The sequence below is a fragment of the Bombina bombina genome, chromosome 1 (assembly GCF_027579735.1).
Source record: "Bombina bombina isolate aBomBom1 chromosome 1, aBomBom1.pri, whole genome shotgun sequence".
Lineage (NCBI taxonomy): Eukaryota > Metazoa > Chordata > Amphibia > Anura > Bombinatoridae > Bombina > Bombina bombina.
Genome location: NC_069499.1, coordinates 931356406 through 931373883, shown reverse-complemented (window position 1 = coordinate 931373883; position 17478 = coordinate 931356406). Strand labels below are relative to the sequence as shown.

General features: G+C 40.3%; 1 protein-coding gene across 2 annotated transcripts in view; it reads left to right on the top strand.

The window, feature by feature from the left end:
* Positions 1-17478, top strand: part of LOC128647281 (bactericidal permeability-increasing protein) — a 103341-nt gene that overhangs the window by 23438 nt on the left and 62425 nt on the right. For both annotated transcript variants that reach the window (XM_053700126.1, XM_053700090.1), the window contains exon 3: positions 4159-4273. In XM_053700126.1, coding sequence (XP_053556101.1) covers positions 4159-4273 — 115 coding nt within the window. The remainder of the gene's footprint in view (positions 1-4158; positions 4274-17478) is intronic.

The window sequence follows — 17478 nt, the reverse complement described above, 5'->3', positions numbered from 1 at the left end:
AACTTTTGAACTAGTATAGGTCAAAACTATACTTTACGGGGTTATTACCCTTCACCATCAGGAAGACCGACTCATGTTATCAGGGTAATTTCTCGATCTTTCAAGTTCCTTCATCAGTAGTGGAGTTAGTTGCCTTCCTTTTTTCTGTCGGAGCTCCTGGATTAGAGGATTTTTTGATAGCTCTTGAGGGTGCTGGTAACCATTTTTCAGGTTGTTGCCTTTTCTCTTGTCTCCTTGAGGAGTGCGGTTGGATATCTGTTGGTGGGAAATCTGGAGGGTCAAGATCCAAGCCTCTGCAAAATTCTGGAATATCTGAAATTTTCCTGCACACCAATCTTCTTGTATCTCGTAACACATATAGATGGAAAGGGAATCCCCACCTGTACAGGATGTTTTTATCTCACAGCAGCTTTGTCAATGGTGCCAGTTCCCGACATCTTTGTAGGGTCCTTGGGGCCAAATCGGTATAAAATTGTAACACTGTCCCCCTGAACCTCACTGGTTGATGTTTCCGTGATAATGAGAGAATTTCTTCCTTTTCCAAGTAGTTTTTAACTATCATTATAACATCCCTGGGAGGTGCTGTATCAGGGGGTTTCGGCCTCAACGCCCTGTGGGCCCTGACCCACGGTATGTTTACCGCTTGTTATGACCCTTTCAGATGAGCAAACAGAGATGCAAAATAGGTGTAGAAATCCTTAGGGAGTACTGATTCAGGAATGCCTCTACTGCGGAGATTCTTCCGCCGTTTGTCGCTGAGGTCTTCAATAACAGAAGCCTGTGCAGACACTTGGTCCTGTATGTCGTTGATCTCCTCCTTTACTATATCTGATCTTCTATGGCTTCAACTCTAAAGCCCAGAGTATGAATGTCCTGTTTAATTTCCTCCATTTCCTCTCTCATACATGTCCTCACGATGTCAGCTATATCTTGTTTGGACGCTAGAGAGGAAAGTAAAGAAAGGGGTACTTGTGAAGAAGTGTCTTGATCTTGGGAGTTTTCATCATCCATAAAGGAGCTAGTTGAAGAATGCTCTCTTATATTGCCTCTTATTGTCTGGAGTAGAAAAAAAAGAGCTCACTGTATGTTCTCTCCCTATTTTTTTTAGCTGTTTATTTGGCTTGGTATTTTTCTTTGTGGCCATAATGTCCTTATTTATTTGTCCCTTTGCAGTATTATGAGCAGGGTGTATATTCTGTTGTATGGGGATGGTCAGGTTTTAATTTTGTGTCCGTTTATAACAGTTGGTCTTCTGAATACATTTTTTCACATTCCCCTTTGACACTCCTATGAAATGAACTTTTCCAGAGTGATATATAAACATCAGCAGTTTAAACCTCTCTAAAAAATGCCACAAACTGTTCTTTGCAGTACAGATTCCTCAATCCGATATCTGGCAAACAGCTCTTTATTGCATAGTGAGGTAAAGCTTCGCTGCGTGTGTTAGAGCAGCACCATTATGTTCCTTGCCTTGGGCTGTTTTGTTAGTGACTCGTGGCATAATTTGTGCTAGGAGCAGGACCTACGTTCAGACCGGACAACTAATTGGTGAGCGTAACAGCTATTTATGTTAGTGCTGCAAGGCTCATACCTCGTGGGATTGCAATATGCTCACCGGGTGTGCGCTTGATATCGGGCCGTCTCCTGCTCCGTTCCTCAGTGATCCACGTGAGTGGATGATCAGATTGTGATAACAACTTGTCCCCGAGAGGTTGAACAGTCACCTCCTCTATAATTCATACACTTTGGGACACTGCTACCTGCAACTATATACTTTTAAAATGCCTGATATACCGGAGCTCTGGATTTATGTAGCCATCTTAGCTGCAGCCAAACTCCGCCCCCATCCATATTAATATACTTTTTACCTCTGTGATAACCTTGTATCTAAGAACCTTCTTCCAGCCCCCTGATCACATGACTGTGACTGTTTATTATCTATTGTCTTAAATTTAGCATTGTTTTGTGCTAAATCTTAAATAACCCCCTGTGCATGAACACAGTGTTATCTATATGGCCCACATTTACTTTCTGTCTCTTTGTGTTAAAAAGAGATTTAAAAAGCATGTGATAAGAGGCAGCCCTCAAAGGCTTAGAAATTAGCATATGAGCCTACCTATGTTTAGTTTAAACTAAGAATACCAAGAGAAAAAAGCAAATTTGATGATACAAGTAAATTGGAAAGTTTATTAAAATTAAAAGTCCTATCTTAATAATGAAAGTTTAATTTATACTAGACTGTCCCTTTAAAAAGTGCATTACATCCCTGGCATACTATTTCCTATTTACAGTGTGTCCTATATAGTAGGTATGGTAGTGTGAGATGGTGTAGGTATGGCACTGTGAGCTATAGTAGGTATGGTAGTGTAAGATGATGTAGGTATGGCACTGTGAGCTATAGTAGGTATGGTAGTGTGAGATGATGTAGGTATGGCACTGTGAGCTATAGTAGGTATGGTAGTGTGAGATGATGTAGGTATGGCACTGTTAGCTATAGTAGGTATGGTAGTGTGAGATGATGTAGGTATGGCACTGTGAGCTATAGTAGGTATGGTAGTGTAAGATGATGTAGGTATGGCACTGTGAGCTATAGTAGGTATGGTAGTGTAAGATGATGTAGGTATGGCACTGTGAGCTATAGTAGGTATGGTAGTGTGAGATGATGTAGGTATGGCACTGTGAGCTATAGTAGGTATGGTAGTGTGAGATGATGTAGGTATGGCACTGTTAGCTATAGTAGGTATGGTAGTGTGAGATGATGTAGGTATGGCACTGTGAGCTATAGTAGGTATGGTAGTGTGAGATGATGTAGGTATGGCACTGTGAGCTATAGTAGGTATGGTAGTGTGAGATGATGTAGGTATGGCACTGTTAGCTATAGTAGGTATGGTAGTGTGAGATGATGTAGGTATGGCACTGTGAGCTATAGTAGGTATGGTAGTGTGAGATGATGTAGGTATGGCACTGTGAGCTATAGTAGGTATGGTAGTGTGAGATGATGTAGGTATGGCACTGTGAGCTATAGTAGGTATGGTAGTGTGAGATGATGTAGGTATGGCACTGTGAGCTATAGTAGGTATGGTAGTGTGAGATGATGTAGGTATGGACAGTGCCATGCTATAAATTAACCCAACTCTGTATTTTACTTCACGAAGCAAAAGCCCATTTCCTGTATTGTGTTATAGTACACATATCAGAACTACTAAATTAGATCTCCTGTCCCCCAATTCTGTAGCAATTGTCCTGCTTGTTTACAGAAAGGGACTGCAGGTTTATGTTTACAGAAACCATGTTTTACCCAGTCCGGTAGCTCAGTATTTTCTATAGAGGAGCTTTTGGATTGCTATACAAACACAGTACAATCACATGGGGATTACTAGGTGTAAATTCAGTGAGTGAAACTATGACAGGTGGATTTAGCCAGGCAAGCAAAAAAAAAAAAAAAAAAAAAGACTTACCTTACCGTAATAAGCGTGTCCTCCAGGCAGTGGCACTAGGGCAGATCAGCAGCAGCTGCAGCTCCTCTTCTTCTCTCCTCGGCAGCAGTGGCATGGCAAGCAGCGTCAAGTGACTCACGATGACGGACACTGTGTCTGACTCTGATTGTCACTGTCAGAGAGAGTCACACGTGAGTCGGCAGTAGCTCCCTCCTTTACTTTCCGACAGTCCGACTCATGTCCATGCTCCACGACCTCGCCTCCCCAGACAAGAGAGCACCACCGATTGGCTGTTTTGTTTAGCTCCCTCTGGAGAGCCGCCTCTACTCGCACATCAAAAACTGTGCGATTAACAAGGTATAGGGCTGGGTTGGGGGTGGCGCTGCAGACCCTTTGAAATAAGTGCAGAGGGCTTTTTTTTTTTAACAGAACTGGACTGGAACTTTTTGGGCTGTATAAATATAAATTTTCCAATAGGGGGGCAATAGGAAAAATTATATTTATTCAGCCAAAAAAAATTTTTTTTTTCTTTTTCTCTCTCATGTGGTTCACGTGCGCCTGTGATCCTTTAGTGGAGCCTCCACTGTGTTGGTTGTTATATTATTGGCCACAAAGTCAGGGAGCATCTAATTAATGTGTACCTAGGGATGCTGACAATGTAAATTTGGTCCTTGGGACAGTTTGTAACTGATGGATTTTGTTTGTTTGTTTGTTTTTGAAGGCTTACAGGCTGGAATACAGGAGCTAAAGAGTAGACTGGCATCTATTCATATTCCTGATGTGAGCGGCTCTGTCAAAGTTCCAGTGATTGGTCATGTGACCTACTTGGTGACACAGTGAGTTGACAGAGAACAATATATTTTGTTTTTCTTTGCTGCATAATGAATTATTATATATAATGAATTATTAAATATCATATAGTAATTAAGGGCCAGATTTTATTATTATTATTATTTTATTATTCTTTATTTATAAAGCGCCAACAGATTCCACAGCGCTGCCCATGGGTACAAGGATAACAGTACAATGGAGAAACAATACGATAAAAGACACAATTTTACAGACAAATACAGGGGGAATTGAGGGCCCTATGCCTGTGGGAACTTACAATCTAGATGGTTAGAAGGATGGGAAACAGGATGTGGGGACTGCAAAGGTGAGAATGATATTAGTGAGGAGACAGAGGGCAGCTGTTAGTTAAGTGAAGTTAGTTTGTTAATGAGTCGGGTGATAAGCTTCCGTGAACAAAAAGGTCTTTAGGGAACGTTTAAAGGAGGAGAGGTTAGAAGAAAGTCTGACGGCTCGAGGAAGTGCGTTCCAGAGGGTTGGTGCCGCACGAGAGAAGTCCTGTAGTCTAGCATGAGAGGAGGTGATGGTAGGGGACGCAAGAAGCAGGTCATTGTTGGATCTTAGGGGGCGGGCTGGAGAATATTTGTTGATGAGTGAGGATAGGTAGGGTGGGGCAACAATGGTGAGGGCTTTGTAGGTCAGGGTGAGCATTTTGAATTTAACTCTGCTGTGAATGGGAAGCCAGTGAAGGGACTCACAGAGAGGTGCAGCAGAAACAGAGAGGTGGATTAGCCTGGCAGATGCATTTAGGATGGATTGGAGGGGAGAGAGGCGGGAGAGAGGGAGACCAGTTAGTAATTTGTTACAGTAGTCAAATCGGGAAATTACCAGGGAGTGGATTAGCTGTTTAGTAGTTTCAGCACTCAGAAACGGACTATTTTGGAGATTAAAAGTCCTGCGCTATTTAGCACTTTTGCTCATGCGCAAACACTGCCAGAAGTAAACTTTTAACATGTGCTGGTTAGTTGCACTTATTACAACTTGAAAGTAAAATGTTTTGCATGACCACGTTAACTTCTTCTCCCCATAGACTTCAATGGAGCGTGCAAACTGGAAAAAAACTAACACTTATTGCTCGCATGCTAACACGACAGGAGTTAAACCTATAGCGCTAACCTGAAGTTAGTAATGAATATTTTATATTCCATTGTTCTTCACATAGAAGAAACTTTTCTTTTTCTTTATATATATATATATATATATATATATATATATATATATATATATATATATATATATATATGATGGATTTGTTGTAAAATATATAAATATATATCTATACCTATATATATATATATATATATATATATATATATTTATATATATATATGTATATCTATTTAAACATACATAGAACATTTTCCCCTATGTGAGGAACATTGGAATGTAAAATATTTTCAGTACATACACAGTAAAACACATTATTAAATATTAAAATGTATTAAAAATAATTTTTCATGTTTTCAGTTATACTTTGGAAAGGCCTCCAAAGTATATATATATATATATATATATATATATATATATATATATATATGTATAAATGTGTATACATGTGTATATATGTGTTTATATGCGTATGTATGTATATACATATATACACATACATACACATATTTAGACATGTATATGTATGTTTTTATACATATATATTATAGCCCTTTCCATTCGAATACCTTGCCATATACCTTATACCTTTTAACCCTTATAACTTTTTTAACATGTATGTGAATCATTTTTATTAGATAGTATATATAGTGTAACACTTTATTTTAATGTATTTATGTTGTGTTTTATGCAAAGATTTTTTAGCCCTAACCCTTTATGCGAGGTCTTCAATCTCACTTACCCGACAAGCACACATTTAGTTTGTGCTCATATGGTGGTGTTTACTTTCAACTTGAAATAAGCGACAAGATAGCGAACCACTTGGAATCTAGCCCTAAATATTTTATTGTTGTTAAAAATCCCAGAGCCATAACATGACTTTTACGCAACTATTATATATGTCATCATTTCAAATGTTGGGATTCATAGGGCAATGTCATTAATTAGCAGCTAACTGAGTAACTGTATTAAATGGCCTGTGGTGTGGGAAGATGATTATTTAGATGTGGAGAGATAGTTTTAGCATGTGTGTACATTTTATTTGGTGATTTTTGACTGCCACAATATTTTAATGGAAAGACTGCAGCACCTCTGTAGTAATAGCAAAACAATTGCTCTTTATAAGGGTGACGTAACCCAGAAAGACAGCAACATTTCGGGTCACAACAGATCCTTAAACATGCTAATGTTTCAGGTAACAACAGACCCATAATCATGCTAACATTTTGGGTCACAACAGACCCTGAATCATGCTAACGTTTTAGGTCTCAACAAACCCTTAATCATGCTAATGTTTTGGGTCACAACAGACCCTTAATCATGCTAACGTTTTAGGTCTCAACAGACCCTTAATCATGCTAATGTTTTGGGTCACAACATACCCTTAATCATGCTTATGTTTCAGGTCACAACAGACCCTTAAACATGCTAACGTTTCGGGTCTGTTTTTATTGGGTATGTCAACCTAATAAAGAGTAATTGTTTTGCTATAACTACAGAGGTGCTGCGGTCTTTTTTTTTATTTGGATTTTGGAAGGGGTTAGCAGAGACCCTATGTGACCCGTGAGCACTCTAGTGAACTTTTGTGAACATTTCTAAAAGGTGCTGTACTCATGTTACTTGGTTTTCACAAAATTTTACTTGGAAATTGTTATTGTTTAATAAGATAGATAATCCCTTATTAACCTGTCACGGATACCCCTCCCCTGAACTTTTTTTATGGGTACATTTATTATAATAATGAGAAGTGTATTTTGAAATGTGCATTGTACATTGTTACCAGAAAAATTAGGAGCTGCAACATTAATAAAACTAGTTAATAAAAAAAAGTTCCACCTCCCCTGGCTGGTTTTTCTTTATGGAGAGAGGGTGGGAATTCCAACAATCTGCAGCCAGACAAACTGAATGCAAAACTCCATAGGAAGTAGGTACTCCTCTTATTGGCTGAAACACATTCCCTTTATTGGTTCTGTTTTAGCCAATCAAGAGTAGAATTAATGACCAATCAACAATTGCTGTAGTTGACTTTCTACTATTGACTGCCTTACCATCAGGCAGTGTCTAGATTCTGAATTATAGTAAGGGGTGAGGGGAGGGCTAGAGTGTTAATTGACAGGAAACCAATATATTGTTATGAGTAAGATAAATCTTAATATATTAAGATTGCTTAACTGTCACAGATATAGAGCAGAGAACAAAACACAAAACTAACAAAGTAATTGTAATAGATTATACAATTGTATATAGTAAGCTCTTATCTGTGTATCCATTTATAACTCTGCTGTAGAGGTCAGACTCATAGTCAACATTTAAATGGTAAATATCACTAATCCATACTTAAACCTTTATTTAAAAATATAAGAGAAAAATCTGCACACATACAATAGCTTAAGCTAATATTAAAAACACTAAACTAAGTTGAGAGATCAAATTCCCATATAATTCCTTAAATTCAGATTGGATTTTTTTTTTAAATTGTAACAGTCAGCAGTAACAAAAGGATTATAAATAAAGCCCTTACAATTCGAGGGCTGTAATTAAATTAACACTATTATTTAATATACTTATATCCAAAGTGAGTTTACCAATAAATAGTTTTTTACAACATAATTTAGCAAATTAAAACAGAGGAGAGACAAAGCTTCTCCAAGAGGACCCCTGACGCGCGTTTCACAAAAAAGGCTTCCTCAGAGGGGATGCGGTCCGCCGCTATTGCCGGATATTTATGAGTCAGTTAGACCCTCCTCGCAATACGATTGGATTGTAACATACCTAAGAATTGGTTGCCAAGCATGTCATTAGCATGTATTAACCAATAGAATCGTGTTTCCTATAATTCCTGACAACCCATCATAGTGAGCATCATAGCGAGCATCATAAGAGGGCGTACACCTGTCAAATAACGTATGATGGGTTCTTTCTATTGGACGATTCTATTTACTTTCTGTCAGGCGGAACATACCCATCACTAGATGGATATGAAATCGGTGGACCCACTATTAAATTCTTAACTCTGCATATAAATTGTCGGTCACATCTAAATTCCTTCTGTATTAGCCCAAGAGTCATTAGATCAAGATCGACTATAGAGCTGTTATTATCTACATGTCATAGCCTTCAATAAATATAACCGCGACTATGATAAAGGTAAATATACAATGAGGTAAAACAAAAATCGCAATTGAAATTGGTTTACATTGTTTCAAACATATTAATCAATTATAGCTCACCGATGTAATATATTGTTAACACCGTTAGATCAACATGTTAATAGGCAGTATACATATGGATTCCTATCAATATTATAAATAGGTGCCACCATGAAACCGCTCCATCTATGCATTAACCATTTCAAGCGTAGAGGATGGGCTAACAATAGGCTGAGTATCACTGTGCATAACTGATATCAAATATAGGTCTCAGCGTGATTGTCAGTAATTGCATTTGACACAATGTACTGTAGATTTGTTCATCAGTCTCATTTATTAGGAATACTGAGGCTGGTATTTGTATCAATATTGCCATTCGATATTATAGGGTTATGCCAATATTTACCCACTATATTCATGCACTCCTCATTTAAAATAAACCAGTCAACTATATAACACTGAGCCCCATCAGGCATTATTCATAAATCTGTACATATATATATATATATATATATATATATATATATATATATATATATATAGTTATACCAGGCATACAGTAGTCAGGGTCTACATGTCAATACTAATCTCAGTACCATGATTTACTGTTTAATTCCAAGGCAAGTAAAGTGATGTGTGCCAAGTAGTCCTCATAATTAAAATATGCTTTATTAAGAGAGTGCTAGGAGAGGTTTGACTTTAGATGTTATATGGGTCATAATGCCATAAGGACCGCTCCATCAATGCACTCCCCGTTACTAGTATGGAGAATATCCTGACAAAAGACTGAGTATTACTATGTATAACTGAGTGTAAATTATAGGTCAGCGTGATTGTATATAAATATGCTCAACTTAATGTACTCTAGATTTGTTCATCGGTCTAAATAACTAAACAGGAGGATGATACCAATATCATTTCATCTCACTATATTCATGCACTCCTCGTTTAAGGTAAATTAGTTAGCTATATAACGCTGAACCCCAAGTATACATATGTACATAGTTAAAACTGGCATGCAATGATTAGATTCTATATGTCAATGCTGGTTTCAATACCAAGATACAGTTGCTCCATTGCCCACTGTTGAATCCGAAGATAAGTAAAGTAACCTGTGCCAAATAATCCATATGGTTAATATAAGATTTATTGAAAGAGTGATAGGGAGGTCATACTGTAGATGTTATATAAATCATAATACAATGTCTTGGAGGTTCCACATGGGATATTCTAAAACGGTGCATATGAAGGCTTACACTGATGCATATTTATGAATATGCTTTTGATTAAGTATATGTAATAGTAATTATATATTTATCATAGGCTATAGTAAAGGAATCCTGTCCAAAGATGGAACATGTGTACCAATGTGTATCTGTGATTATTCACCAGAGATATTGACAAAGCTGAGGATAATCACTATTATAGAAATTCACTCCTGAGCTTAAGTCAACGGATTGTTAAGGGAGGAATATACATAGGTTAGAAAATGGAATATAAATTCAGACCATTTTGTGGTAAATGTATTACATTGTATATTAGTTAGGAATAAATATAAACAAGTGATACTCCTAATCAAGCCGTGGAACTGTTATCTAAGACATAAATGAGTGAAAATGGAGATCAAATACAAATGTGGAGTTACAAAAGAAAACAAAAAGAACACAACCAAAATGTGGATAGCTAAAAGTGACTACTAGATGAGATATATGAGTGTAATATAAAGTAATGTATGATCCCATATCCAAATAAATTCTGTTTCAGAGGGAATGATCATCAATAAATTAAAAGATTCAAATATAAAAGTGTAGTAGAAAACTAATGTAATTAGTGATACATGTGACTTATAAATATACAAAGAAGTTGTTAAAATCATTCATACCATTTGGTTTCACTGAATTTAATAGGTATATCCACTTGCACTCCATTTTGAGCAAAGCTTTCTCAAGATTTCCACCCCTTATACCTAAGGATACTCTCTGAATGACTGTATATTTTAAGGCTGTGGTAGTGCTATTATGGTATTGCTGAAAATGTTTTGCAACAGATGTCAATTTTTTACCTCTGACTTCATCTCTATTGGCGTTTTTAATATTATTAGCATGTTCCAAAATTCGTACCTTTACCTCACGTGTCGTCATCCCGACGTAAGTCATTTGGCAAGAGCAGAACAGTGCATGCATATATGATGCCTATAGATTTACATGAAAAGTGCGAAGTTAATGTATATTTTTTGCCAGTTCTCTCAGTGATGGTTTTGGTTTTTGAAACGAATTTACATGCAGAACAAGTGCCACAGGGAAATATTCCTGGGTCAGTATCCTTTTTCCTAACAGACCTTACAAAATGACTGGTTACCAGTTGGTCCCTGAGGCTAATGGGTCTCTTTTAACCTATAGAGATCCTGTTACCTATTGTAGCACTTAATGTAGGATCATTCTGTAATATGTTCCATTGTTCATTAATAATTTTAATTACTTGTGACATTTGAGGATTGTATGTTGTTATCAATCTCGGTTTTGTGCTTCAGTAGGGGTCTTATTCTTAGGGACCAGTAGATGATCTCTTTTAATATTCAGGGCTTTGTATTTAGCTCTCTTGACCAATTTTTTGCTATATCCTCTAGCAATTAGTCTCTGCATAAGAGAAACGCTTTCCGCTAGATATTTTTCAGTACTTGAACATCTAGTGTCTAGATTCTAGCTGCTATTGTTCAGTGTCTAAGAAAGGAGAATTTTTATTGTTTTATGGCACTTGGTGTGAGAAAAGAAGTACTATTTATACCACTGCAGTTCCCTCAATAAATCAGACTTCCCAGGATACAAGTCTCGGCTGTGTCACTGGGATAAATGAGCTATTATCACTTTGTCTGCCTGAGATATTATCACTTGAAGATTTTGTTACACTGAGCAGGCTGTAACCCACAGGTCTGAGTAAAACAGACCCTGTCCACTGGAGTGGTGCAGAAGATTGCTGGAGTTTCCCTGCAGGAAGCTGGTCCTTTTCAGCACTCAGGAAGGCCACTTTAACTGCAGGACTGACTGTTCCTCCCTCCAGCAACTCCTGGCAACACCCACCCCGTGACATTTGGCTGGCAGCTGTGGAATCTGCTGGTCCAAACCACCAGCTGGGACCCTTTTCAGAGGAAAAGTTAGTAGATAGCAGAGCAGATTCAATGGCAGAGCCATGTGAGAACCTGACCCTTGCTGCACTCCAGGAAATGGCCAAAGCAAGGGGAATCAATGCTGGTCATCTCAGGAAGGGAGATCTGATTGCTAAATTACAGTGCACAGGACAAGGTCAATGGGATGCACATTACTGCACCACCTTCTTTAATTTCCTTCTCTGAGGGAACAGCAGCCCAGGAAGTGTACTCCACTATGGTTGATTTGCCTGGGGATAATTGTTCCCTTGATAACAAACCCTAACAATGATGCTATACTCAGTTTGCTTCACATAGCAAATTAAGTTATCAGGGCTCAGGATAAAGTTTGAGATGCCTGTTCTGCTGCAGCATCAACTTCCCTTTGGGCAGACAGGAGGGTACACATAAATGCCGTGTGCATGTTCGATGAGAATGGATTCCTTTAGGATTCTGAATGGTTTTCTAGTCTTCATAATGTAAGTGAACTAGATTAGGCCTGAATGCTGGGGATGAGCTTACAGGTAAAGCTTCTGCTGCATACCGAGCCATGTCTGATGTCAGTGTAATGGAATACGGAGAGATAAAGCAGGTCCTAGTTGCAAGGTATGCAGTCACTGTAGAGACCTACCAAAGACAATTTTAGGGATTAACGCCACAGGGCACCAGACATACACCTTGAATGGGCCAGCCGTATGGAACATAGGATGGATCCAGGTCTCCAATGCTGTTATCCTGGAGGACTGCCAACAACTAATTTGACTTGAGCATTTTTACTTAAATGTTCCTATTGAAATGAAGGAATGGGTCCAGGATCGTAACCCCACAACACATGTGGAGGCTGCAAAACTTGTCCTTGGCACAGGCACCTCCCGTGGGTCACTCCCCAGTGGAAGAAGTCATCTTGTCCCCCAGCCCCACTCAGGACTCCAGTCCCCCCTTCCAGGACAAAATACTACATTCCGTACTTGTAGATCTGGACCCCCACCAATGTTTTACATTTAATCAAATGTACATATGGCTAAAGATTAGCCCAGTAAATCTTCTCCCTTAATCAAGACTAACCACCGCACACCGTTCCAAGTGCCCTACTGCCTTATGGTGTTCAAGTGCAAGTTGCAGGTGACCAACATTTCTGTATTCCTCTTGCTTGTGTCTACCTGGATTGGAGCACAGGACAAGGCAATCATAGAAGGATTACCTGCCTATGTTCTCCTCGGGAATGACCTTGGCCAGATCGAGACTCACTTTGTTGCCCCTGTAACCACATGGAGACAAAAAGCAGAGGTCTCTGCTGCAGAACAAAGCAAAATAAACTATCTCCAGGACAGCAGATCCACTAAGGTAATCATGAAATGCAACGCCCAAACAACATTCATTATTTCCCACTCCCTGGGATGTTCCTGATGAATTTAAGAACCAAACACTTACTGATGGGACCTTAGCTTCCTACCATTCTCAGGCCCAAAGACATTCACCTAACCGCCCAGACGAAATGGGAGACAGGTAGCCGCTCAAGTGACAGGGCTTGGAAAATAAGGCGTCAGCTTTTTATCCCTAGTTGTTATCGTAGAGAACATATGAGAGTTGCTCATGAAATCCCACTGTCGGGTCACCCAGGAATCAACTATTCCCAATAACGCCTTACCAAAGCCTTTTTCTGGCCTAGGAGTGTCCCAGGATCTCCACCGCTACTGTCAGTCATGAGATACCTGCCAGAGAATGGGTCAGCCCTATTATCCAATGAGAGCCCCATTGCAACCCCTACCCATTATTGAGGGACCATTCTAGCAAGTAGCCTTTGATATTATAGGGCCCCTAAAATGACCTAGCAAAACATTCCAACTATACATTCGATACTATGTTTGACTATGCAACACGTTACCCTGAGGGTGTTGCCATTCCAAAGATTTCAGCAGAGACAGTAGCTGATGAATTGATTACAATGTTTTCCCGGGTAAGCTTTCCCCAAGAGATCATTTCAGACCAAGGCACCCAATTCGTGTCTGAGCTGCTACAGGAAATGTGGCGCCTCTGCAAGGTAAGGTCTATAACCCCCAAACTAATGGCCTCTGTGAGCGGTTCAATGGAACCCTTAAAAGCATAATCCATTCCTTTTTTGGAGACAGAAAAGGACCTTTGCCACACCTTCTATTTGCCTATAGGGTGGTGCCACAGGTGTCGACTGGATTTTCTCCTTTTGAGTCTTTGTGTGGTCACAGGGTCCGTGGTCCCTGGACTTAATTCCAGAACAGTGGGAAGGTCAGGATGAGGCTGGTGGAACCCATGTAGTTTCTTATGTCCTGCAGCTTAGGGATAAGCTGAAAACCCTTATGGGGCTAGCAAGAAACCACTTTCAGACAGCACAGACCCAGCAAAAGGTACGGTATGATAGGAAGGCCTGTTATTGAGAATTCTACCCAAGACCGAAGGTTCTTGCTCTCTTGCCTGTCAAAAATGACACACTTTAGTCTGCCTGGACAGGCCCTGGCACCATTGTACAAAGACTCAGGGTCGGCTCCAGAACGAATGAAATGGGGGAGCATTTTTTTTTCACGAGGGGGCACGCATTTAAAAAGCATGTATGAGAGTCAAAATAGGAGCAGACCTACTGTGGCAGTACAGGGGTTACATTTATCAGATCTCTGGCTGTGCAGGAGTTAGATTTGTTTATATTTCTGGAAGTGCAGCGTGTCATGTCCCACAGCTACATTTGAAGCGTGTGTATTTGAGCACCTATAATCTGACACACATTTTACACTGATCACTGCAGATAAAGCAGGCACAATGCACACTTGGTTTGTGTGACCTGCAGTGGGGAAACCAAGGAATTCCCAATTTGCTTCTTTATCTGTGGCTGCCAGGATATAAAGCATAATAGGGAAGGGATACTACTCTCACACACACATTGCTTATACGGCTGTGTTTTCACAAAATTACTTCTGCCATCCCTCTCACTGACTGTTAGCTTCTCCCAGCACTTCCTGCAGAGGTCTGATGATGTCATCATCTCACTTCAGCTCTGTAGGAAGTGGGCTAGCAGGAGGAGGGGCATTGCAAGCCCTAGGTTAACTGTGAGAGCACCAGCAGGGAAATGCAACTTTATTTGTTATCTGGTTGTAAATAGAGGAGAGTAAATAGATTAGCTGGGCCCTCCAGTGGCGGATCTCCAGGGTCCAGTGGCTGCAAAAAAAATGCCCCCCCTTAGAGCCGACCCTGCAAAGACTTGGAGACAACACTTATGTTGTTGCCATAAGTACCAGCGGGTGAATGCCAGGAACCTACCATTTGAATATATTCAATCTGTACACAGTGAAAATACAAACTTTTTCCAGTTGCCAATTCTTAAAAAATACCTTTATTCCTTAAGCAGGGTCCATAGGTACAAACATACAAACAATGTTTCAAGCCTACAATAGGCTCTTAGTCATGTCATGAATAACAACACTTATTTTAATATTCTTTTCTTCATAAATGGAAAGAGTCCACAGCTGCATTAATTACTTTTGGGAAATAAGAACCTGGCCACCAGGAGTAGGCAAAGACACCCCAGCCAAACACTTAGATACTCCTCCCACTCCCCTCATCCCCCAGTCATTCTTTGCCTTTTGTCCCAGGAGGTTGGCAGAGAAGTGTCAGAAGTTTGTTTTGTCTCTTATGGAGGGTAGTACTCTTCGACATGGGAAGGGAGTTTTAAGTAATCCTATCAGTCTCTCAGTGAGGGCCTGGATAAAAGTTAGAGTCCGGAGATGCAGGGAGAGTCTTTCTGCGAAACCATCCCGACTCATATTAACAGCTCCACAAGCAATCAGCGTTGTCGAACTTTGCTTCGCTGCATGCTTTCTTCTCTCAAGTCCATGGCGATGGAGCTGCTACTATTCGTCACACTTGAAGGGCTGTGTTCCTGTTCTACGGCATAGATTCCGGTAAGATCGTTTAATTTTACTTAATCAGAATGTACTGTAACTTATTGGTTTCCTGGAAGGTGATATCTTGCGGGACTTATATATATAGTATATATAGGGCCTCAGTGAGGTTCCTTTGGTATCTTGGAATTGAGGGTTATTATCTCCCGAGGGGGATTATTGAACAGGGTTTTTTTAAATCACGTTTGTTATGTGATTCAAGGCCTTTGGTTGGGCGTGCTTTCTTTGGACTGTATGGTTCACCTTGTGACTGGATTTGTTTACGTTCTGGTCTTCCATTTCCGCATTCCTGACCGTGTGGCGACTGAAAAATTAGAGTCTGCTAGTGTCTGGTTCTAGGAGGTGGTGAGTGCCCCAGCCATTGTGGGTTTCAGCTGCCGTTTAGGTTTTTCCTTAGTCCATATTATATATTTTCTATCTAGTTATGGAGGATTCTGATGCTGAGACTGTTCAAATTTCAGATTCAGATTCTTCGACTTGTGAAGAATGCGAATTAGCCCCGTTGACACAGGTCAATCAGAGCACCTTGTTCCTCGGGCTCAGGGAATCAGGGGTCTGCTGAGCCATACGCCTCTGGGGGTTCTGTCCTCCGAGAGGCAAGTTCCCTACCGCTCCCTACTACTACACATGCGGTTTACCATTATTATGTTTATCCCTCCTTGCAGGGTGGCTTGTTCCCCCCGGAGGCTGCAGGTCATTTTCGCTTTCACATATTTTTGGCAATTGTGCGTCTGCAAAGTCCAGACGTTTATTTGCGTTTGTGCTCATGCCTGATTGTCCTGGGTCTCCCGGGCCTTGGCTGGGCCTATACAGTTCCCTGTGGGTGTAGCTGTCCCCGAGTGTTGTGTCTTTTGTTACAGAATAGCGTGCCTTCGCATTTTACTCAGGCACGTTTTTGAGTTATTAGAGGATCTTCTCCTTAACAGATAGGGGAATCCACAGTATTCTACTTCGAATGGCTCACCTCATTAGACATGAGGGGATTACGTAATCTCCTGATTGTTGGTTATTGAGATCCTTCCCAGTTTTTGTTGGAAGATCAGGGTTCCGTTTGGCTGGTCCTGCGGGTATGCCTGTTTCTTCTTGGGGTTTACCTATGAGTTGCCTTATATTTTCTTTTATCCGGTTACAATGTCTTTTATTTTTGATTATATGTTTCCTTTGGGAACTTAATCTGGGATTGATTCTCGCTGTTTGTTAAGTTTGTTAAGGGACACGTTAGTCCTTTGTTGTGTCTGTTATTCTCTTCCCCTCTGAGGGAGGATTTAGGCAGCTTGACAGTTTTGGCCCTGTCTGCAGGCTAGTCCTGCTTGGGTCACGAGACAGATCTTCTGTCTCGTGGCTTGCTCAGACACGTGGCGCCTGTTCTGCCTAGCTGGTCCAGCTGAGGCCAAGTGCTCACTTTATTATTTGTGTTTCTTGTTTTATTTTACAAGTTTCAGTTAAACATTCTAAAGAGGACTCGTGGGTCCCTGAGGCTGGAATGATTGTTTCAATCCTTATTTAGCCTTCAAGCTGGTTGACTGGGTCAGCAGCGCTCCGCTGCGTCACTCCTTTTGCTTCAGATTCTCTTGGGACCTAGAGTATTTTTCCTCACGTGGGAGGATAGGGGATTTAGCGCCTCCTTACCGCTGGTTTAGGGCGGTTTGGCCTTTCTAAGGCTCTAGGAATTGTCTTTTTGGACTTGTTCCTTCCATGGTTCTCTTGTCAGTGAGAACATTGCATGGTTGCTCTCTTCTTGAGACCCTTTGGATTTGTCCGTTCCTCCATGTGGGTTGGGTTTCCTTTGGGGACCTGGTTTTCCCTTCGAGAGAGTTTCCTTTGGGCTCTGATTAGGGTTTTTTTCCCGGATCTGCGGATGCTCCACA